Raw genomic sequence first — 24,820 nt, 5'->3', positions numbered from 1 at the left:
TAGAGAGCAAGTCAGAAACGCAGGCTCCTGGAAGGCCCGGGAGGCCAAGCCTGGATGAATCACACTCATCCAGTGGCTTTTCCATTATACTTTCTGCATTTGCTGTCCTGTTGGCTGATTCTCATCTGGGCTGAGGGGGCTCTGAAAGTGGCCTGTTTTGCTCTCCTGCGAAAAGGCCCAAGTACATTCAGGACACTAGGTTGTTCAGGACACCAGCTCCAGAGCACTTCCAAGTACAATAGCAACAAGGACTAGATTTCCCCAGCCCCTCCGCAGTCAGGAGGGGAATGTGGCTTTTCAGAGGACTTACAAGCCCTCCCTTCTCACCCAAGGGTGGGAGGATCAATGGGCACTCCTTCCAGGAGGGCCTATGACACGTCTGGGCCCCTCTGCCCTAGGCCTGCGTGTTCAGACCCTGCTCAAGGCCTGGCTGTCAGCATGAGTAGTCTGCTGGGCCTGAAGAGCCGTTATTCTCACACGGGGAGCTGACTCTTTCCTGCCCCTTCTTGGGGGGCATAGAAGTGTCTCCACCAGGGCTTTGGCACGGGAACATCAAGCTGTGGCGAGGTCGTCCTCTGGGAAACCCGAGACCCTTTTCCAGGTTGGTAAGATCAACTTCTGGACCCTGTGAATTTGCTCTGCGCTGGCCTGGGCCCGGGGTTTCCCTGTAGCCCTTGACCAGTAGCGCAACCTAGGAAGGGGTGTGGGAAATCAGAATAGCCAGAAGAATTGGACTTTAAGTTCCTTAGAAATCCCTAGCGACCGCACTGCCCTGAAATATTTTTTTTTTTTTGGTAAGGGTGGTGGGAGGATCAGGGGGGCGGGGAGAGCCGTACTCCCGAATGATCGGATTTGAAGGGAATTTTGAAAAAGTTCCTTCTCCGCTGTCCAAGTTCCCGGGCTGCACTCCTCCAGCCCCTCTCCGTGGGTTCTCCAGAACGAGCGCCCTGAGCGGGCGCAGCCCGGCTCAGCGTCCCGCGCCGAAGGCAAGAGGAGCCTTTGTTGCGTGCGGGCCCAGTCGGAATCCTCTGCAGAGCGCGCGGTAAGCCCGGCGCCCCAGCCGGCCTCCTGCTTTGAGGGGCCTACGTCTCTTTCTCCAACAGGTAGAGATTGAAGGAGGAAGCGGTCCTTAGATTTTCAACAAGATTCTGGATAGCCAAGGGGGGTTATAATTTGTTTCTTTCGTTTTGCGTTCACCAGCGTTGTTTAGAAATAGTTCAATCGGGAAATAAGAACCTGTGTGTCGAAATCCTTAGGAACCAGCGAATCTGCAAGCATCTATCTAGGCCCTAGATTCTAGGGGCAAGCGCGAGATTATTAGAGTCATTTTCTGGCGTTTTGGTCAGGTTGACATTTTGAGTCCCCAAATTCCAGATCTGTCATGAAAATGACTGCGGGCTTGCAGCATCTTTGAAACCTAGCAGATTTGGGAGGAAAAGGTACGGATTGGGGGCTGGCAGGAGTTTGTAACAGCACAAATCTGACCTCGACCTTCAGCTCCCCTTTCCCCCCCATGAGGAAGCCACGAGACACCGGGAAGCCAGGAGTTAAAGTCAGCCCTGGAGCATCTCAGGGACAGCGGGCGCTGAGCCCTGGCCCGAGCCTCAGTCTCTCCCCTCTGCTCATTGGCCCGCGTTCTCAGGGTTTCTCCTGTTCCCTCCTCGCCATTGGTCGGGGGCTGGCTTTCCCCCCCTACACAGTCTTTCTCTTCCTCCCCCCTCCCTCTCCCTCGCCCCAAGGACAGGAGCGCACAGCCTGCCCCCAGCTCCTCGGGAAGGGAGGAATTTAGAAAAAAAGTTTCCCAGAAGTTTGGAACAGAGGAAGGACGGGAAGACCGAGAGAGGAAGAGGGAGAGGGAGGAGAGAAAGGGAGAGGGAGGAGAGAGAGAGAGAATAAAAAAAAGATGAAGTCCAGTCTACACAGCCTGTGAGCGCCTGCCCGGGTGGGTGGGAAGCAGGACACGGGCGCTCATGCTGCGAGCGGGCGGCGCTCCGGGCGCTCGTGCGTAGCCGCTGGGGCAGCTAGGGGCGCCGGTCCCAGCCGGCGGCGGAAGGAGGGGGAGGGCACAGGGGGCGGGTGCCAAGTACCCGCGGAGCTGCCGCCTCTCCCGGGCCCGGCCCGGCGGGCGCTCGGAGCGTGAGGGCGCGGGCTGCTCCCTCAGTAGCGGGGGCGAGCGGGGGCCAGGGTGCGGGCGGCTAAGATGAGTGAAAGGAGAAGATCTGCAGTCGCCCTGAGCTCGCGAGCACATGCCTTCTCCGTTGAAGCCTTGATCGGCTCAAATAAAAAACGGAAACTGCGAGACTGGGAGGAGAAGGGGCTGGACCTGTCCATGGAGGCGCTGAGCCCCGCGGGCCCACTCGGAGACGCGGAGGACGCGGCCGCACACGGCCTGGAGCCTCACCCGGGTGAGTGCGTAGGGCCAGACCGCGGGAGGCGGGCGGCCAGCCGGCGGGCCGAGTGGTGAGGAGGGAGGCCCTGGCCGCGGCCGCCCTGCTCCAACGCGGCTTTCTGCTTCTTTGCACAAATGCCTTGAGCCTGCCCCAAATTCGCCGGAACCAACTTGGCAGAACTGGCCTAAGCTTTGCATTTCGTCGCCAACGTCAAGCAAGGAGGCCTCCTTGCTCGCATCCCCTTCTCCCGGAGCGGAGCGCAGCGTTCCTGGTGCCCGCAGCTAAGGGGCTTGCAGGGCCCTGGGGTGAGGAGGGGCGCCGTTGGCCGGCAACGACGGGAAAGGAGCGGGGCTGAGACTAACTTCTGAGATCGCGGAGGTCTTGGCCCGACATCCCCTCTTACGGAAATGCCCCGTTTATCCCATTTAGCTTTCAACCTCGGCCCTCGCCCTCCTCATTCCCCCACCAATTTTTCTAGGGCTTAAGTTGTCGAATTTCCCCTCCTCCAGTGACAAGGGAGCATAGTCATATTTCTACTTCGTTGACTTTTACCGAAAGAGGAATGTTAGACCCCTTACCCTGCGCCCTGGGTCATGCTTCAGGGTCCATATCTCCGTGTATTGGAGGGCATCGGTGCGATTGATTTGTATCTCGGATCCATACGCACACATCGCGTATAACACAGGGAGGAGGTTGATGTCAGTATTTAACACAATGGGGGGTAGGATGGGGTGGGGGAGACGACTTAACGTTTTGTATTAAGTGCCAAGATTTCAACTGTGCAAAACAGACGGGGGGAACAGCTGTTGTCAGAGGAATTTTGTGCGCGCACGCACACACGCACACACACACACACACCCGCTTGCAGCTGGGTTAGTGACTTCAGAAACTTTCCAGCCAGGACTTCTAAAACTATTCTGGAGGTGCTCCTTCTGACCAGCTAACGCTGGGAAGTGAACCTGGGTCAGCGCACAGGCCAGCGCGGGGGCGGGGAGAGGAGGAGGAGGCGGTGGCCTGCATAGGGATGGGGGAGGCCTTCGGCCCAGGAACTTGGGGGCTGGAAAACTGGCCGCCCCAAGGAGGGACAGCTGTCGCTTACATTTTCTCTTTCGGCAGTGACAGTTCAATTTCCATGCTCCCGGGGCTAATAATAACGCGATTAGCGGGTGACCTGCAGAGACAGAGTTTTATGAATTCTCCGTGTTCTTGTGGCCCGTTATGGTATTTGGGTTTAGTGTTGGGGAATTATTTTTATTAGTCGATGAAAAGAAAATTAAAAGGAGATTTATTTCATCCGCTCAAGTTTCCCCCTGTATCTGGATGCGGGTGCCTGCCTACGCGGATAACTGCGTGGGCAATCCAGAAAGAAATGCGCTGCTAATGTGTTTCCCATCTCTGGCCAGACTCACCACATTTATCTGTTGTCAAAATCTCGCTTGGGCCTTCACACAGTTTAGTGCAAGTTCTTTCAGGCCTTATGACAACGGACGATTTGGGGGGGTGGGTTTACTTTACTTTCCAAACGGTGGCAAAGGCACACTTTACTTAATTGCGCGTGGCAGATGCCCTTTCCCCGGGTACTTTTCTCTAGGGAGCAGGCCAGGTCCCCAGGAGCCAGCCTCAAGTCGCATGTTAAAAAAAGACCAACGTGCTGGGTCATATTCAGAGACTCAGCAGGAAATTTTCTTTCTTCCGGTCTTCTCAGCCATAAGCCAGGAGAAAATAGTGAGGGCATGGGCACGGAGATGCCAGTCCAGGGCCATGAACGCAGGGACCTGGTATCCAGAATGCTGTTCCCTCGCTGGAGCTGGATGGGAGTAGGTGGTGAGGACCCCACACCGAACTTTACATAACAGAGTTCAGTGGATCCGTTCTCATTACCTTTATCATTTTTTTAAAAAAGAAAAAAATAGGGCCTTTGGCTTAAAACAAAACGAAATATGTCTGTGGGGCAAAGTTCCGGGAGGAGGAAGAAACCGGAAACCAGAGCGCTGGCGGGCTTTCTGCCCAGTGAGCGGGCCTACCGGCGGGGCCTGGGCACATTGCGGGCTGAGGGGACTCCAACTTGGAGATCTCGAAACCCTTACAAATCTCCAATGTGGACAGTAGCCGAGATTTTCGCAGCAACCGGACAGAGGAGAAAAGGTCTCAGAAAAAGGGCGCGGTGGCGTGGAGACTCCGCAGTCAGGGGAGCAGAGGAGGCCGAGCTGTGGGCTCCGGTGCGCTGGGATGGTAGCAGAAGGCAGGGCCAGGGCTTGGGGTCCCCTGCAGGTCTTTTTTTTCTTTTTTGTCTCTAATTCAGCGCCCTAACAGTCGAACCCACAGGGCCTCATTTAAAGGAGTGTGTTTGGTGGTGGAGGTGAGAGATGTGGCCCTTGTGATTCCATTGTGCCCAGGGCCATGCCTCGGTCCAACCGGGCCTCACAATTCTGTTTTACCTCTCTTTTCCTAATTAGGACCGAGGGGAGGGGGTTTGGACCTGCTGCGTGGCTCGCCCCTCTGTCTTGATAAGAGCCTGGAACAGAAAACAAACAAAAACTACAAGAAAAACAAAACTGCCACGGGGCTGGGGAAGGATTAAACGCTGGATCGCGCACACACGCGCGCACACATACAGGACAATGACTTAGCGCAATTGTATTTGTCACTCTCTCCATCCCCTCTCTTTGACTGATACCATTCTTTCCTGCCCTCCCTTTCCGAGCCTCAAAAACCCGGGAACCTCAGGCAACCCACGGAGCAGATTTAATGTTTCACTTTTATTCAAAGACGTGGCCTTCGCTTTTTCGCAGCCCGTTTTTCTTTCCTTGTCTGGACAGAGCTGGCTTTAGTTGGCGCCGAGTGCCGGCAGCCTGAGGCGCCAACCTGCGGCAGCGGGGGACCAGCCCGGCCTGCGCACTGTAGGCACTCACACATCAGAGGGCACACAGTATGCATTTCAAAAATTTCCACCGAGCCTGGTGGTCCCGAGAACTCCCTGAGACCTCAGGGCTTTGGAGAAGGGCCTGCGAGGTGCTTTCACTATTACATCGGGGCCAGCACTCCGCGTCTTTTGGAGAAGCCGCCAGGCCTTGGCCGCCGCGATCTGGGGAGGGTCTCAAAACCCATCGTGGAGGAGCGTGACTCTCTAGAGCCTGCTCGCCCCCCCCCTTACGCCGCCCCCCCACCCCCAGGGCAACGGAGGAAACTTCTCCAGGAACAGCTGCTGGGGCTCCGTGGCCTTGGAAGTATATTCCAGGCACGTGGCGGCGCCAACGGCGCTCTTACCGCAACCCCGGCTCCCCTGTCTGAGTTTGGGCCTTTCCCGCCCAAATCCATAGCCAAGTGCGCTGAGGCCCGGTTTCCCGCGGAGCGAAATAATTTAAACCTTCTGCGGGGGCATTTCCCCGCTACAGAGCCCGCAGACTTGAGTCCTGGCGGTCTTAGGAGGTGGCGAAACATGCGGGTGGGCACACAGAACCGCACACGCGGGTGGGTCGGCACTTCGCGCATTTGCACACACGACAGGCGCCCGCGCTCGCTTTCTCCCACGCACCGGTCTACACAACCCTAGTGAACCAGACAAGAAAAGCCCTCGCGGGGCCCCAGAGCATTTTATTCTCTGGAATTATCAACTGGCCCCGAGAATTACTAGTAATATGCCAGTTTATGGCTTGTTTGCTCAGAGTAGAGCTCCAATATTTTAATTCTGACACCACCCCTCTACCTACCCCCAACCCCCAATAGGGAAACACTGACCCTTTACTGCCATTTAAGTAAGGGAGAGAAAGCGATCAACGAAAAGTCGGAAGCCAGTGGGGAGAATGTGCTTAAGCGGGGAAGCACTAGCCAGGTCCAGCTGGGACCGCAGTGCAAGGCTGCGCAGCGCGCGAGGTGAGCGGCGCAGGGTCTGCCTGGTGTACAGTCCCCCGATGGTGCGTGTGCCCCCGCACCCACGTAGGCCTCAGGGGTGCCTGGCCTGCGCCCCCAACGCGCCCAAGGCTCCTCCTGCTTGGTCCAATAAGCGGCCTTTCTCGGTGGCTGTCCCATTGGTAAGTAACCTTGCGTGAAGGGGAATGGGGGGAGGTTAGGCAAGATCTGAATTCTTCTTAGGTGAGGATGGTGGTTTGCTTGGGATGATGGCCAAATAATTTTTTCGTGCGCCCGTGGGATGGTGGCTAAATCAGATGCCCTCTGGCTGTGTGGGCCCTGGAGGACGCACCCCAGTGGCTTGCAGGCGTGGGGAGGGCTATGAAGACGGCCTGTGTAACAGTGCGGCCCTGGCGCTGTGGCACAATAGAAGTCACTAGGAAGGAGATAATTCTAACTTCTTCCATCCCACAGACGGAGCAAATTGTGGGAGACCGGTGGGGAGGACAGGGAATGGGGAGAACCTTGGTGCCCAGAATTTGGACTGCAATGGAAAGAAGGTGGTGTGTGCTATGGTTTGCACCACCTTAGGTCCCGGTTCCCCCAGCGGTGTTCAGAAATTCGTGTGATGGGTGTGAGGTTAACAAGGGAGTGTGTGTGTTTGTGGGGGGAAGTCTTCTGATTCTTGGCCAGAGCAGCCCCTGACCCCCCACTGACACCCACCTGGCCCCTGGGAGACCCGTCCAAGAGCACAAGCCTAATAGGCAACAAATGCTGTCCTAGACAGAGCAGCCCTCAGGCTAGGGACACAGCGATTCTGAATTTGTGACTCCATGGCCCACCCAACACTATTTCTCATTAAACATTTTTTTGGGGGGTTCAGAGTTGGCCACTTTGGGTTTCCCGATTTTATAGAAAAAACTCCCAGAAAGAAAAGTTCACGAGGTGACGCTCATGCAGACGGAAGGGGACTTCAATTTCTTACAGTGGAGTTTGGACTGAAATTATATTGACACGTACCCACTGTTGTTTTCCTGCCCCCCATATCAATTACTTCAAATGGTATCATAAACGTTTTTAATTATAAAAATTGGTTTAACGCCTCTTTAGTTAGCACACCCCGCACATGAGTGAGTGAAGAATGGTTTGAGATGCCTGACCTGGGAGCCAAAACTAAATGATGGGGACTGCTGGTTCGTATCCCTTACTGATTTGTATAATTTCCTTTGCGTGTGTGGACTAGAGTTTAATGGAAGCAAGTCCCTCATTATTAATCCTTCATATTAGGCCACAAGGAGAGAGGGACAAGTACGTTTTGGCTCCGAAGACTGAAACATTTTGTTCATCCAAGCCTCTCCAAGGGCATTGCTAGCATTATTGAGTGAAATATTCCAGGTCTGTCACAATCATTCTCTCTGTTGCCAAAAATATATTAAGGAGATGAGAACCCTTTTTGAGATCCTGATCATGGACTCTATTAAAAATTTATTTCTCGTACTAGGGAGGAAAATGATTGCAGCACTTCTTAAATCTAAGTTCCTTCTCTAGGTGACTGTAGGGTTGTTGTTTTTATTTTTTTTATTTTGTGTGTGTGTGTGTGTGTGTGTGTAAGAGCAAGGCTGAATTGTGCATATTCCACAGGGATAAAGAGCAGACTGGCATTTCACTTTCTGGAAATACAAACATCCATCCAATGATTATTCTGGGGTGTAGCTGGTTATTGCTTTCTTAGCCCCAAAAGACAAAGGCGTTCAGCAGGAGAGAATATTTAAGTGGTTTTTGAGTTTTGACCTTTTGGGGATACTTTTCCACAGAGAAAAGTAGGGAGCTGTTGGAATGTGGACTCTTTCCCCCTTCTTTCTCTCTTCCATGTGGTTTATTTTTGTTTTGCTTTTCCTGGTTTCTAGTGAGCTTTGAATTTTATATGTGCACGACTGGGATACTCAGGGGTCTGCACTGGGAAGGGCAATTAGCAAATTTATAAATTAGGGTCTGTTTACACTGCTTTGGGCAAGGATAATCATTAGTTAATTTAAGTGAGGCCCTGGCTCTAAGTGTCAGGGTGGAAAATGAGACTCAGTAGGGAGGACCGGAGGTGAAATGGGAAGAGGTGGGGAATTCAAGCGACTGGTGACGACAAATCAACATTTATTCATTGCCATTAATGGCCTCACTTTAAGGGAGGACATTTTGCTGACTACAAACTGATGAGGAGCTTTTGATACCAGAGTGAAAATAGGTCTTGAAATCATACATACGAGTATAAAGTGTATTAAAGCGTCTATACACAAATGTAATTGTTTATGCACAAATTTATGTGGGAATACCAAGTTCTGAATGGGACGTAGATAATATTTCAGAGAAAGAAACTGCCGTGTGTGTGTGTGTGTGTGTGTGTGTGTGTGTGTGTGTCCAGTTTAAAAAATTGGGAACACATAAAATTTGGAGGCGAATAATTTTTGTCATTTCTAGACATTCTTTGACAATTCGAGAAAATCCCAAATTTGAAAATTCCAGTTATTGGGAGAAAACAAGACTCTCATAGATGCAATTTAAAAGAACAGGGTGAGTGGGAGTTTTCCTACCTTCATCTGGCATTTAATTTTGTGTAGAATACCATCATCATTTCGGATGCATTCTGCTGAGCAATTAACTCACTGAGAGAAACTCGGATAATAATAATAATGGTTAATAGAAGTAACCAGTAAAACAATATGATTCGGGGAAAATAATTTTAGAACGTAGGCGACATATGCAAAAATATAGTTGCTGAGGCTCTAATGGGCTGTTTCCAAATTGTCACACACTTTAGCGGATTAAAAAAACAACCCCCTAATTCTGGATTGCACACGTAATAGCCTAATATAGTCTCCTTTTAAAAACCAACATACTAGAAATAACATTAGAGCTCCCTCGAAGGGATGACTAGAGGTCATTACCATACACCCAGCCTGCCTTGGAGTTTTAGCGCCTAGTTCACCGGGTGAATCGAAATTCTTATTCTATTCGGAACTCCTGCTGCCATTGTATTGCCAAAGCGGGGCCACGGAAAGCAGTTAGCCCCCCTTTTTCTTCGTCCCCCACCTTCTTCCCCTCATCTCGACATCCTGTTCCCTTCCCCCAACCTCCTATGCACACATTGAAAACGATTGAAAACACCCATATTTTCCCCCACTCTCAAAAAAGCGTCAGTGACATTTCACCGAGGAGAAGGAATCCGGATTACATCGTATCCCCCGAAACCGTGCTGGGGACAGCGGGTAGCTCAGGGGACCTTCACGAGTCAGGGCAACCGGCTGCCCGCGCCCGGGTCTGGCGGCGGGAGTGGTGGCCAGCCTTGGTGCGCACTGGCCCCGCGCTCCTGCCCCGCACAAGGGAATGGTGGGTGCCTTTCTCAGCCCTGGAGAAATGCGGGGACACAGGGGTAATCGGGAAGGCCTTGGCCCCCATTCCCCCTTCCCCCAAAAAAAGATCAGGGGAAAAACCCTCCAAGCAACCAAACACCAAGTGGAACCCGCGGGTCCTACACCTCGCGCCGGAGGGGAGTTTGAATTTTTTGCTTTCATCAGGCTGAACAAATTTTCGAGGAATCAGATTGACTTCAAACATTAGCAATTAGGAACCAAGAATCCCTCGGCCAAAGAACTTTTAATCCCTAACCATTTCCAAATGGGTAATTCTAGGGTCAGTAAATATCTTAGCCCGGCGTTAGAAAGGAAAGTCGCAGAGGTTCCCCGGGTGCTTAGGATCCGGAGAGGCAGAGGTGTCCCCGCCCAGAGACCCGCATCGCCAGCCGAGACAAAGGGACAGCAAACAGTTGCCCTCCATGTTCTTATGGAGATGAAAAACAATGAAGTGATTCACTTCTTAAAAAAAAAGGAAGAAAGGAAAAGAAAGAAAGAAAAAAAGAAAAAGAAAGAGAAAGAAACCACGCAACCTTGAAAGGAGATTGAGAAATGGCTAGTTCTGGAAGAAGCAGGGGGGACTGGCTGAACACTAGCAAAGAGGGGAGTGCAGCCTCGAGGCATCCTTGCTTCAAAAAGTCAGTCAACATCAGAATTGTAACCTAGGGGTTAGGTGATTTGGGTGGCTCAGGGCTTCTAAAAAGTACTTGATTTTCACAGTGGGGAGGGTCAGGCATTTGTGCCAATAAGTGTCTATGAACACTGCAGAGTTTTCTCTGGGTTTGACAAAACTTCCTTAACTCAGAAGCCTAATAATTTGATTTCTTTCTTCTTTCTCTTTCTTTCTTTCTTTCTTTCTTTCTTTCTTTCTTTCTTTCTTTCTTTCTTTCTTTCTTTCTTTCTTTCTTTCTTTCTTCTCTCTCTCTCTCTCTCTCTCTCTCTCTCTCTCTCTCTCTCTCTCTCTCTTTCTTTCTTTTGGCAGTGAGCTAGGGAAGGGCTGTATATAGGAGCCATACATCTATGAACAATTTAGAAAAAGAAGGTTTAGTTAGAAAACAAATAGTATAAGCAAGCTAACAAAGGAATACTGAATTGTAAAATATTTTGGAAACCGCAATTGCTCGTGTGTGTATCTATGAGACTTCACTATACTACAAAGCTTTCAAATTCTAGATTATATCCATGTATCCTGGTAAGAAGAGGGCTAGCCCTGCTTAAATTAGACTTAGATTGTAGCTTAGCCATTGATATTGGAACCAGGGATGTTTGTTTTAAAGGCAGACGTGTAAATGTTGAAAAAAAAAAGTTTTAAAGTTGCTGCATAGCCACTGATGGGGCCTCGATGCCTGGTTTGTGAAATGAGGGAGAGCGGCTCAAATGACACCTGAGGCCCCTTCGGCTATAAGAATCCGTGATTCTGTTAATTTCTTAAAAAACTACCATTTTCTTCTAATGCGCCTTGGCCATCACTTGGCTCATCTTTACTTTGTTGCAATGAGGAAAGCTTTGCTGCGGTTGTAGAAAGTAACAGTGCAGCAATACAAAGCCAAAAAAAAAAAAAAAAGGATTTTTACAGCTAGAATTAAGAGCTTTCATAAAGCTCTTGAAAAGTTTTTAGATTAATATCACATGTTCAGAAGTCCTGGATCTGTGATTCCGAGTCCTTTGTGTTTAATGTAACCTGTTGTTGCTTGTGTGAACGCCCAGGACCTTCTTGCCAAAAGAATTCCATGGCATTTGTGAATTTAAAGGAAATGTGCGTTATTTTATGCTCTCACCATTTTTTTGTGCCATTCCCAAGAAAGGCTGGAAAAATTCTGTGGATTTGAAAAGTGGACTGAGAAAAGCAAGTTCATCACTGGTAAATTGAATTGGTGGTATTTCTCCCCCACCCCCCCAAAAAATCAGTTGCCCCTCATTACTATTGGAGCCTAATGGAAAGCCCTCATAACTATTTTCCATGTCTAGTCTGCTAAGCCGAGACCTTGATCTGGCAGAGAGTGAGAATGCTAAAAGGATGACTTAGTAACAGGCAAAACGCTTGTCAACAAGATAGATCAGAAGACAGCTTAGCATTCAAGACCTCTATTCATAGCTGCTGAACTTGAAGGCAGGGTCAGACAGAAACACTGGGCCCAGCACTCACCTAGGAGGATTTCTCATGTTTTTATCTTGTGGGACTTTATTTCCTCACCGACTTCTACAGCTGGGCTTCAAACCCCAGTGACAGCTCCCCACCCTCAGTGGATGCCCCCCCTTCTCCGCAGCCTGCACCCCTGTGCAGGACCCTGTCAGCACGGAGCTTGTGGAATGACTGGTTGTCCAATCTCTCTACTGCCCTATGAACTGCTGTGGGGCAAGGACCTTGTCTCACTGCTTTTGTATCTCCAGAGCCTAGCACAAGTGGCTGGTATAAACACTTAGTAAATAATGAAAATATAAGGATCATACAACAAAAACAATGATAACTAGTAACATATATTGAACACTATGTGCCAGCCAGTGTACTGTTATATGTATATATAATGCTAATTATATATAGTGTTGTTATATATACTAGTATGTATATATATTAAAAATGTGTACACATATAACATATATCCTAAATACTAATATGTAACAATTATATATTTAAAATAATATGTAATTCCATGTATTTATATATATATTATATACTACATATCATTACTTATATATAATACATAAAATTCCAAGACACTCTAATGAGATAGATACTCTTATCATTTCTGTTTGGCACGATGCATGAAGGAGTGATATAGGATAGTGATTCAGGTTCAGGTTCTTGGGGTTAGACTGCTTGTGTCTGAGTCTGGGTTCCAACGTGTGCTAGTTGTATGACGTTGAGCAAGTTTCTAAATCTCTCCCAAGCCCAGTTTCTGCATCTGTGAAATTGTACTAGTAAACGTATTCATCAAAACATGGTCGTGAGGATTCAATGAGATAACGTACATGAAGGAACAAAGGATTGCGCACCGTGCCTATTATTCCTATACAGTCGAATCGACACTGATTACTCACCTCAGTGACTAACCTGGATAAGAAGCTGTTGCAGATTTCATGTCTAGTGGCACCGTCCATTCCTCCAGCCGTTTGCTTTCAAGGAGATGTTGGACTGTGAGTGGGATCACACCTGGTGTATAGCCTATGGTTAGAAACAGAACACAGAATCTGAGCACACGTGCTAATCAGGTGAAATAGGACGTTGAGAGCTGCTGCTATTCAGGGTTTCACTGAGGCAAAAAGCCAGTACCCGAGGGAGCACCTGAAGGAGGAAGAGAGGGCTCCCAAGGGTGGGGATCAGCCTCTGATATAAGGTAGGAAGAGGGGGCGGGCAGAGGGTGGGTCTGGGGAGCCCCAGCTTTACCAGCTCCCCAGCTTGGCTCTAGCAGAAGGCAGAAGGGCCTTTCTGAATGCAGGGAAGTAAAATAACACACCCATGTGTCTCTGTGAAACATGGTATTTCTACCTGAAGCCCAGAAATCCCCAAAACGTTAGGTTTAGGAAATAAGGAAGATTCATTTGTATAAGGCCATATGGACCCTAGGATTCTGGGCAAGATGAGCCAGGTGTATCAATTAGTTGGGGCTACAGTAAAGGATACGTAGGTGTTGCATGGTTGTTTTTTGTTGTTGTTTTTTTCCTAAGTGTACGGAAAACCTCTAACTAAGCCGACTGATTAGCTGGGAAGAAGAGGTTGGGAAGTCTTTTTAGGGAAATAGCAGAAGCCCAGCCATCGCGTTAGAATTAACATCTGGCCACACAGTTTTGTAGTTTTCTTCCAGAAAACAGAAGCTTGGATTTGATCATTTACTATTTTAAAAATAATAAAACCAGTTACACCCTAGATTTTGTTTAAATTGATTTCTCCATTTGGCAGTGGAGGACGAAGGTGCATTCCCAGGGGGAGAGGAACAGAGGAGGGGTCCTATCGAGGCCTCCCCCATTCAGGGAGCCCAGGGCCCGTCATCACAGTGCTCAGCCCTTGCCTGACCATCCAGAGGAGCAGGGAGCTGCTCGGCACTGGCTGGAATCCAGGCCTCAGTGTTCAAAACAGCCTCTCTGCCCCCCACTTTATTTTCAGGACATGTTTCTATACCTCCCCAGCATCATCTTATCTCAGTGCCCACAATGCCATCCAAAAGAACTTTCAAGGATTGAGGGTGCATGCTGTACCAGGCACGGCACTGATGTTTTTATTCACATTCTCTCATTGCATCCCCCCAATAGCCCTCAAAGCAAGGTCATTGTTTCCCCATTTTACAGAGGAGGAAATTGAAGCTCAAACATATTAAATAATTTGCCCCCACACACACAGCTCCAATCCACTTGAAGTGGACTGGCCAGAATTTAAACTCCAGAGTCAATGTCCTTAACCACTAGACTATATTGCCTCCCCCTGCAGATGGCTCTTCAGTGCTCCAGGGAGAACTATGAACTTGTGTAGATGGAACTTTATGCTTGCTGTTCATTCTGCCCTCACAAACAGAAATTTTTAAGTCATAAATGTGAGAGAGCTGGTTATAGTTTCTGGTCTCTATCTTCATTTCCTATTGTTATTTAAATGTATATACTTTTATTGATTTCAGAGAAGAAAGGAGAGGGAGAGAGAGAAAGAAACGTCACTGATGAGAGAGAATCATTGATCGGCTGCCTCCTGTGTGCCCCACACTGGGGATTGAGCCAGCAATCCGGGCATGTGCCCTGCCAGGGAGTGGAACCGTGACCTCCCGGTTGATAGGTTGACGCTCAACCACTGAGCCACTCGGGCCAGGCTCCTATTGTTATTAGTCTCTCCAGTCCTCAGGTGCCTTCTCCCTACCAGCTAGCAGAAGCTTCTGTGACAGTGATATAGGGTTGAGTTTCTAAGCCATGGCTTTGGATTGGCACATGCACAGCCTTCCCAACGTGACTTGCTTTTTCTCCAACTGTAATGCACAGAAATCTCAGTGTCTGAAATGCGGTGGCTACATATTGAATGTGATCTAAAACCTCCTCATCCTAAATCTCCCTGTGCAGTGAAATGCAGTGAGCTCTGTTTTACCCATTGCCTTCTCCATTCACAAGGGGATGGAAAGAATCTGATTGGTAATTGATTCAAAATGGAACAGCTTAGAAATGTATCAGTTGCAGTGACGAGCAATTCGTGCATTTCTAAGTATGGTTGATTTTTTTCAAACTCAGCAATCACAGCTGAAATCCCTTTGCCATGGATTGAATTTACAAAGGAAGAGATTCTGATTTCCACAGTGGCTTCTTTTTAATGCCCAAGGATTAAGAAACCGCCTCGAGGACCCACAGCAAGTACACCCGCTCTCAGAATTGTGGCTTTAACTTTAACCTCTGAGTGACTGCTCTGAGTCATTTATTTTGTAACAGCTCTATTTAGAGTGGCCTTGTTTGGTATGGGATCAGTTATTTGCAGAAATCTCTCATGCCATCAAACACTGACACCCCTTTGCTCTTCTGACATGGTAAGTGAACGTGAGCCCAGCAGTGAGTTTTAGGGAACTTAACATTGGTTTTCAGGGGTTCTTGGTCCACCTGTTCACTGTTTCTCCATCACTTTTCCTCCCACTCCCACTAAGCATCCTCTCTTAGGAAGTCTGGTGTCTCCAACAGGGATTTGGAGAAAAACTATACCCTCTGCTTTTGGTGGGCGGACTTCGTCATTAATGCACTTCTTGGCTGTCGGACTGTAAGGTCTATCATATTCCTGTTCGTTGTGCCCAGTGATAGAAAAGTGGCTTTTATAACTAAGGAGAGAAAGATGTAAAATCCATGTCTGTTTTAAATCTTTGCTTTCTCCTATTGCCCACCCCACTCTGCAGGCAACGATTGATGGGATTTGATAAGCTCTTGTAGCAACAGAAGCATATGAATCTCTGGGCCCATTTCCTTTCCCAAAGAACCCAGGTGGAGCCAAACTCTTGAAATATAGAGTGTGGCAGAGGATAAGGTGAATGCTGCAATTTTGGGTGATTTATTGGATCTTACCCAGGAGGTCCGTCCTATGAAAAGTGTATATTCTGCAAGATAGGAAACCAGCCAGGCCTGGGCCATTCGTTTTCCCTCCAGTGTTCAGAGCACTAGTTGCATGACCAGCAGTAATCCTGTGAGTGTTGGATCTCATCTGGTGCAAGAGCGAGTTACCCAGAGAGGTGACACATCTCTGATATTCTGATGGCCTGGTAGGGACTGCAGGAGGCGCTTCCTGAAGACACAGGACCACTTAACTGCTATAGGGGTGAGCAAATGGCAAACTAAGCTGTAGGGGTGAGCAAAAGGCAAACCAAGCCCAGGAGAGAGAGAGAGAAAGAGAAAGAGAAAGAGAGAGAGAGAGAGAGAGAGAGAGAGAGAGAGAGAGAGAGAGAGAAGGAAGGGGCGGGCTGGGGCAGAGGCCCCAGGCATGTTATGAAGGGCTGGGTGTAACGGTTCCCCAGCCTGCGTGGGTGAATTGGTTCCGGATGTTAACATTTTTTTGCTTGGGGCTTGAATACATTCTCCTTTTTCTTTGCCTGTTTTCCTGCCCAAACTGTTAGGCCTCCACAGCTGTGTGGCTCATTGCTGGCGAACGTTGAGAATGACAGATCTGGCTTTATTGCTGGGCCAGTTTGGGGGCATGTGTTTAGGTAGACTTTTGAGACGTTTTCACCCACCCACTTTCCTGAACTTTGAGGCTTTTTCTGTCCATTTAGTCGGCTGAGTACCAACTCTCTACTGCACTGGATGGCCTGTGCTAGGGAAGGAGTATGACATGTTATAGAAAGCAGATGGTCCTTCATATCCTAGAAGCAGAAGAAATGGCTGGTGTGGGGAACTAAGACAACAGAGAGCTTGGGGTCCGGGTCAGGGAGGCCTGACCCAAGCACATAGTTCTGGCTGTGACCTTGGATAAGTGACTTAATTCTGTGCCTCAGTCGTGTACATGTGAAACAAGAGTAACGATACCTCCTGCCAGGCTATGGTGAGAATTAAGTGCAAAATGCGTGGCATGGTGCCAGGCACAGAGAAAGTGCTCAGTATTAGCACCTGTCTACCTTGCTCATAATTAGGCTTTTGGTAAAGTGAGAAAATGCAGAAACTCTTCAGCGTTCTTATGAGAAACTGATCAGTGTCGGACACAGGATGGTCCAAAACTACCCTTCTTAGCTTATCCCACTGATGCCCTATTTATAGCACACAGTCTCTGTTTATAATTGACATGTACATTGTATAAGTTTAAGGTGTACAATGTATTGATTTGGTACACTTATATTTTGCCATATGATTACCACCTCTTATGGTGAGAACATTTAAAATGTAGTCTCTTGGCAACTTTAAGGTATTGTTGACTGTAACCCATAGGTTAGACCCACAGAACTTATTTAGCTTCTAACTGCAAGTTAGTATCCCTGGATCAACATCTCCCATTTCCCCACTCCCAGCCCATGGCAATCACAAGTCTACTCAATTTCTATTTCAGCTCTTTGAGATTCTATATGTAAGTGATAGCACACAGTATTTGTCTTTCTCTGTCTGACTTATTTCTCTTAGCACAATACCTTTGCGGTCCATTCATGTTATCACAAATGATAGGACTTCTTTCTTTCTCATGGCTGAATAATATTCCTGTGTGTGTGTGTGTGTGTGTGTGTGTGTGTGTGTGTGTGTGTGTGTATCTATCCATTTATTCATTGATGATCACTTAGGTAGTTCTTATATCTTGGCTATTTTGAATAATATGTAATAAACACGGGAGAGTGGATACCCTTTCAAGATCCTGTTTTCATTTCCTTTGGACACAGGCTGACTTTTTATCATCCTCCATGCAGTGCTCCTGCTCCTTTTCTGTTTGGAGTACTTTCTCCTTTTCCTCCCTTAAGTTCCTTCTGAAGAAATTTTAGCCTATTTTCAAGACCCAATTTAAGCACCTAATGTGTCAGAAATATTCCAAGATGAAAAAAGGGCGATTTGGTATAAATAGTAACTGATAGGATGTACAGATTCAAACACGTGATGACTTCAGAAGAAAACTGCCTATGTCTATGCAGAGCTCACAGACAGTCTGGGTATTGCCACGATGGAAGAAAGTCCTCAGTTGTCACCAACTTTATTTTCCCTTAGAGCCTGCTAGAGAGAGATCTTCTTTTAGGGGTCTATCTATGGTTTCCTAGCACTAATGGTGCTAGTGTGCTTCTGTGATTTTATAGTCCCAAGGGAGTCTCAGCTGGGTAACCTGCAATGCTGAAAGGTGTAGCCAAGATGGTAAAAATACAGGGGTCCTCCAATGGCGACCTTCATCAGAAAGCTCCTCTTGAGATGATGTCTTCCCTAAGTAGCCTGATTAGACTATTTCTGAGCAAGGCTCCTGTCCTTCCCTTAGCTTCATAGCGTTCCCACAGGCTTCATATTACCAGCAGTCCAGTAATTCCACGTTAGTCCTTTTTTTCCATGGCAGGAAATACACCTGTTCTCTTCTAGTTGTCTTATTGGATTGGCATTAATCTCTAGGCTCTTGGACAACGGATGCCTGTAGCCAAGGAGAAAGTGGCTTTGGCTGACTCTGTTCTGTGGCTCTCTTTGTGCACACGAACACACCCAGACATACTCACACAATGCTTTTGATTGACCTTTTCTACATTTTTAAAGTTGGTCACAGAAAAATGGGTTAAGTAGAAGCCTATACCAGTGTAGTACATTGTACCTTTCTTACATTCAACAATGAAATCTTTTTGGAGGGTGCATTTGTTTTATAAGTTGATGAGATAAGGGAGCCCTGGAGAGCATTGTGTCTTACTCATCTCAGAATCCCTGTTAGCACTCCGTGAACATTTGTTGAACTCAATTGGTATTTGTCAGAAGTTAGTGATGGGTTTTGTAGCCACTACAGCCACTTTACAGATGATTTGGCTTCAAGATGGTCCTGGAGGCCTGGTAGGAGGTGTCTGCCAGTTGCTTCTAGGTGTGATCTTGGATGTGTCAATTGATATCTTCATACTCTCAAGTCTCTATCTCTAATGGAGATAAGACCAGTGGGTTTTAGTAAGAAGGAAAGGATAGCAAATTATACTAATGACAAGGCATTTTTGTAGCTAGAAACTGCTGAATGCTCTCTGCCTGGAGTCTTATTTCAGAGCTCTCTTATGTCGAGGTATTAGCATTTAGAAATATAACGAGTCTGTGAGAATAACTGTACCGCATCTTTCCCTATTTGTTTCAGGTCTTATGTTCATGGCAGCCTCGGTTTTCTGCCCAGCAAGGAAGAAAAAGAAACAGAGTAGAGGCAGTTTGAAAATCCCCAGAGTTAAAGAGAAGTGCAAAAATATCTCTAAATGAAAGACAGATTGCCTGAGGTTGCCTAAGAACATGGAATTGGGTTAAGCTGAAGCAGAATGATAGAAATTCTTCTTGCCTTCCCATGAGCAGTGGGAAATATGCGAGTAAACTGATGGGGGTGGGGGTTCCCAGCTCCAGGCTCAGCCCCATAATGGGGGAGAAAGCATGTTGTCAGGAGAAAGCCCTCTGAAACACAGGTAATCTTTGAGCAACATGGTGGGCTGAGGGAGGCAAGACAGCTCCTCTATGGGAATGCATTCACAGCGACAAGTCAGGGATAGATGTACAAAGTGCCAGGTAATTTTTGGTATCCATCAAATTACTTATGAGATCCCTAGTACTGTCCTGGATCTGGCTCAGATGGTCAAGGAGAAGATGAGCCTCACTTTGCTATTTCCATGCATTCTTTGTCTTCTGACCTGCCTGCCTCCTGCTCTGTGTGGCTGGAACTTGCTTTGGAGGAAAAGGCTCTCCAAACTCGTTTGTGTGGGCTCTCAGCTACCATGTCCACATTTATACTTTTCAAAAAATCTGGAAGCACCTAAGATTGAGTTTGAAGCCGGGTGTCTTAATCTGATCAAATAGGGAAGCTCCCTGTGCCTGGCTCAGGGCCTGTGTTCATTGCAGACTGAAACCCAACACCCAATCACATGTTTCTCTATAGATGGGAAGTATGAACCACCAGCCCCCAAACAAATTTCCATGCTTAGAACATTTAGGTCTGTCCTTCTTAATTGGCATTAGGTAAACAAACCATCCTGTTTACCTACAAGTGCAAAATATTTTTACCATTACTTCTGATATCTGAGTAACCTATGTCAATAAATTTGTACTTAATTTTAACCAGTGGTAGGACTGTTAACATTTAGGTAGGTGCTGCTATACCTCATTTAAAAAAAAAAAAATATATATATATATATATATATATATATATATATATATATATATATTATTGATTTCAGAAAGGGAGGGAGAGGGAGAAGGAGATGGAAACACCAATGATGAGATCCCTAGTACTGTTCTGGGTCTGGCTCAGAGAATCATTGATTGGCTGCCTCCTGCATGCTCCCTACTGGGGATTGAGCCTACAACCTGGGCTTGTGCCCTGACTGGGAATCGAACTGTGACCTCCTGGTTCACAGGTCGATGCTCAACTATGGAGCCATGCCAGCCAGGCTATACCTCACTTTTTGGAGTGTACAGATTTTCACCAAATATGTACATTGACTCTTTGGGCGCTAAACTTACTTTTCACAGTACAAAGAGTATTTGCTGTTTTGGGGTGTTCCAGCATGAAATGCTATGAGAGAAAAAAAATCCATTGATAAAATGAAGACTAATTTTGTCAATGCCAGAGTTTCACATACCAAATTTGCTAAGATGAAGTTATGGCTTCCTGTATTTGTGTTGGGACTTGAAAGCAGACTTGTTTTGAACACTTGATGACTTGGATTTCATCTTCTGCATTGCCAAGCTCACCAATTCAATGTAATTCTAATTGAAAACCAAAGTGCCTAGTTTCAGGGAATTTCTTAAAGAAAAATTCAAAATACTTTATAGAGGTCAACTTCTAAGACATTGCTTAAGTCATGGCTCGGGAAAGGGCCCTGATTCCATTTGCAGAGTAGACTACTGAAAGGAAAGTCCTACAAGGGAAAATGTCAGGGGCTGCAAGTATCAGGTAACTGGCAATACAGGGCAATCCTCTACCCTCTCTGCATCCTTGTTTCTCATGGAAACGGACGAGAACACAGTCTTCCAACCAGCTATCTTTCAGAGGCAGTGGAAAATAGCCTTGAATGGCAGAGACAGGCTCTGGTTATTACTGTTTTTCTCTTTCAGACAATTAAAAAACATTTCATTATGAAAATTTTTCAACATGAAAACACCATGAACCCTGATGAGCCCCACCATCCACCTTTCAATACCATCTATATTTTTGCTGCACGTAGCATCTCTCTCTCTCTGTCTCGGGAGCACTTTACAACAAACCTCAAACTTTACATCATTTCACCACTGAGTACTTAGGGTCGTTTTGTGACCTACATACAATGCCATCATATATAACATGATTAATACTAATCCTTAGATAGCATCGTAGTCAATCATACAAATTTTCTGATTTGTTCAGAGCTGTTACGCCCTCATTGCTACCAACCTTTCTCCTCTGATTTGCTTATTTGTGTTTTTCTTTAAAATTGATTTTTAGAGAGAGGAAGGGAGGGGGGAGAGAGAGGGAGGGAGAGGGAGAGGGAGAGGGAGGGAGGGAGGGAGAGGGAGAGGGAGGGATGGAGGGAGGGAGGGAGAGAGAGAGAGAGAGAGAGAGAAACATCAATTGGCTGACTCCTGTACCCCCCTACCGGGGATCAAGCTTGCAACCTGGGCCTGTGCCCTAACCAGGAATCAAACCGGCAACTTTTCAGTGCATGGGACAATGCCCAATCAACTAAGCTGCACGGGCCAGGGCAGTTTTTTGTAAAGGATGCCTCACACCAAACAAGAGTCTCTACTAGGTTGACTGCCCAATGTACCTGAACAGTACTTTACCAGGATGGATTCTGGGGTCCCAACCTGGAGACCTGGACAGGGAGGAGGAGGTGAAGTCTGTGCTTTAGAAAAGTACTCAGATCATTTTGATGGGCAACCAGGTTTGGAAACCACTATTCTACATTGCTGTTTGTTTTTTTTTTCCATAGGGAAGTCTAGGAGACAAGGAACGAGTTAGTCCATGATTGGGGTATGATACTAGTAAGAGTGCTCTGGAGCTTGTATTTTAAAAATTATTATAATAGTTCTACCAGCACCTAAATAAATGCCACAACTGAGAACATTACTTACTGTAGCAAGGCCAGAAAATTACTTTTTGCTTTAATAGGAATGACTTGTGGCCACTGAAATAACGTGGGGGCAATAAGTAATATCTGATTCCTGGCTCTCTAGGCGAGTGAGGCTCAGGATGTTTCTCTGGTTGTGGCGAATACAACTTGTTATTTTATAGAGGTCACGGAAAATGAAACTCCTCTAGGGTTTTCCCATTCACAACAGAATACCATTCTGGAAGTGAATTAAATTAGAATGAAATTTAATTTTATGCAGGTTAACTCAGGGAGTTTTGCCTAACATTGGCGACTCAGAATGATATTTAGACATAAATGAAACACCATGTTGAACAAAACACAAGTTTAAAAGTGAAACATTTGGTTAACCTTTTCTTTTGCCTACATGGCTTTAAACCACTGTTTTGTCTATTTTATCTGTACTTATCCCTTTCTTTCATTTCATGGATGGATGTGATCCACCAAATCGGTGGAGAGCTGTTGTTTGGATGGAATACAGCTTATGTTTGTCTGGCACATTGAGGAATAAAACCCGAGCTTCATGCTGATGACATAATATTTGAAGTTATCTTAATTGAAATATTGCCTAATAATGCTGCCACATACAGGCCATTTAGTTAACTACCAGTGTTCATACCACTGTGAAATTTGAAATGACCACCAATAATGGGGACATTTTTGGTCCCTTAGATTTGAAATTGTTTCAATGAAAAGGTTGACTAAATCAAAACAATACTAAACAAATATATTGACTAATATGCTGTTACAAAAGATTACTAGGAATAACTTGCACATTTCCTTACAAAGAAATGTACAGTTTAGTAAGCATTTGTTATTAGTCTATATACACTGGTATTTGGGGAGACTGTATTTGAAGGTTGGTACTGATACTATAGGTATCACAGGGTCAACCCTATTGTTTTTCTCCTTGGCATTTTGCTGGTACCCCTAAGAGAGTACTGTAGGGATGATGTTCATGTGTCCCTTTGTCTAGACCAGACCTGGCATTCTCTATAGGGCAAGAGTCTGTCTTCTCTATCTCTGTATTTTCAATTCTCACACCACCCCTTGCTTTCAATAAGTGCTCAATAAATGTGTGTGGTAATTAATGACTTAATCCAAGATTGCGTTTGTGTTAGACTCTCAATATTACTGTTTTGACTGAACCAACTGACTGGACAATTTATTCAAATTGCTGAAAAGTTCACCTATATAATACTGCTCATATTTTACATTTGTACAGCAGTTTATTTTTTCAAAGCACTGTGTGCCTTAGGATGGAATATCATGTTGAAAATCTCATTCTTCTCTCAAAACCACACAAAATGGAGCCAACAGTCATCTTATTTTAGAAGTGGAAAAATAAATGAAGACAAATGGCCCAAGATCACAGCCAGGTATGAGCACTTGTGGACTTCCCATGTCTCAGTACACCCCACTTCCCTTACCCCGGGCAAATAATGTGGTGGTAGGTTGGAGGATGTGCTGGAGGAAGGCAGAATACTGTATTATTTATTTATTTATTTATTTTTAAAATATATTCTTTATTGATTTCAGAGAGGAACAGAGAGGGAGACAGAAACATCAATGATGAGAGTGAATCATTGATTGGTTGCCTCCTGCATACCCCCCACTAGGGATCGAGTCCACAACCTGGACATGTGCCCTGACTGGGAATTGAACCGTGACCTCCTAGTTCATACGTCGACGCTCAACTACCGAGCCACACCAGCCGGGACAGAATACTGTTAGATTCTGAGGGCTTCTGGTTGTGCAGTGGTTTTCCTTTAGTTCTTGAAGGATCTAACTGAGGGCTGGGCCAACAGGCAGGTGGTAGGAATGTGGAAGGTTTCCTTTACTTTTTTGGAGGAGCCAGTGGTTCTGGGCCCAGAATGTCTGCTGTGTGTTCCTCCAGCTCTGCCCAGCAGGCCCGGGAGCACTGCCCTGCACTGTTAGCTAAATCCTTGGTGAGTGATAGTGCTCCTTAGGTACCTCCTTTTGGGGATGGGCCTCTGGTTACCTCTACACCTGTTAAACCGCTGTCTGCTTGGCAAGTCATTTAGATTTTCCCTGAAAGACTGAATCATACCCTCTAAATCACAAGATGGGTTCTATGCTTTGTTTTTCCTTAAAGTACCAGGCCCACCTCTAAGACTCAGGTGATCATATTGATGTGCAAGATTCTGCCCTCTAATAGGCTCTGACAGTTGTTACTTAGTCTCCTCTTTTACTTACAGTTTTTAAAAAAGTCAGATAATTTGTACACATCCAAACAGTTCAAACAGCACCAAGAAATCGCTGAAAAGCATCAATTAAAAAGTAATCTCCCACCCGTAGTCTCCTAGTTATCATCCTGAGTCATTGTATGAGTGGTGTATATGAATCACTATGTATGTATACAAACATTAAAATTAAAAACATAAATTGTGGCATAATAAACAGTACTTTGGACTTTATGACTTCAATTTCAAACTGTTATACTGGAGATTGTTAAATAAACATACTTATAGGTTCCGCCTTCCTGCTGTTTTAAAAGAACCAAATATTCCATTGTGTGGATTTGTCATAATTTTTATTGAACCTATTTTAACAGACATGTAGGTTGTTTTTAATCATTTGCTTCTATAAATAAAGCTCCATGATTACTTTTGGACATGTTTGTGATAGCATTTATAGAATAAATTCTGGAAGTAGAGTTGTAGTGGAAGTTGTATCACTTAAAATTATGATGGAAGTTCCAAGTTTCCCCCCAAAAAACGTTGTTCAATTTACACTTCCACCCATAGGGTATGACAACCTATTTTCCTACCCACTTGCCATCAATATATTAGAAAATGTTTCCACCTTTGCTAATATCTTTGTCTTTGAAAAATGTTTGCAAAAGTGATCTTGTCATAAATCATCTTCAGCTCTGCCTCCACTTCCCTATGCTTTGCAAGTACAAAGCTCAAGTTTATAGGTCTGTGGGGCAATTCTTCCCTTTAAACAGGCATAGTGTTTTATT

The 24,820-nt window shown here is 46.3% G+C and overlaps 1 protein-coding gene across 5 annotated transcripts in view; it reads left to right on the top strand.

Annotated features, from left to right (window-relative positions):
• The first annotated feature begins 2,091 nt into the window (after positions 1-2,091).
• TBX15 (T-box transcription factor 15) overlaps positions 2,092-24,820 on the top strand; it is a 96,957-nt gene continuing 74,228 nt past the window's right edge. For 2 of the 5 annotated variants that reach the window (XM_036343271.1, XM_036343264.1), the window contains exon 1: positions 2,092-2,405. In XM_036343271.1, coding sequence (XP_036199164.1) covers positions 2,201-2,405 — 205 coding nt within the window. In that variant the 5' untranslated portion in view covers positions 2,092-2,200. Of the gene's footprint in view, positions 2,406-23,059; positions 23,214-24,820 lie in introns of all 5 variants that reach the window. The other 3 variants (XM_036343272.1, XM_036343265.1, XM_036343268.1) reach the window with 2 other exon arrangements.

The sequence above is a fragment of the Myotis myotis genome, unplaced genomic scaffold, assembly GCF_014108235.1.
Source record: "Myotis myotis isolate mMyoMyo1 unplaced genomic scaffold, mMyoMyo1.p scaffold_m19_p_18, whole genome shotgun sequence".
In the NCBI taxonomy this organism is placed as follows: Eukaryota; Metazoa; Chordata; class Mammalia; order Chiroptera; family Vespertilionidae; genus Myotis; species Myotis myotis.
The sequence above is the reverse complement of the archived record's forward strand: the minus strand, read 5'-3'. Positions and strand labels throughout refer to the sequence as shown.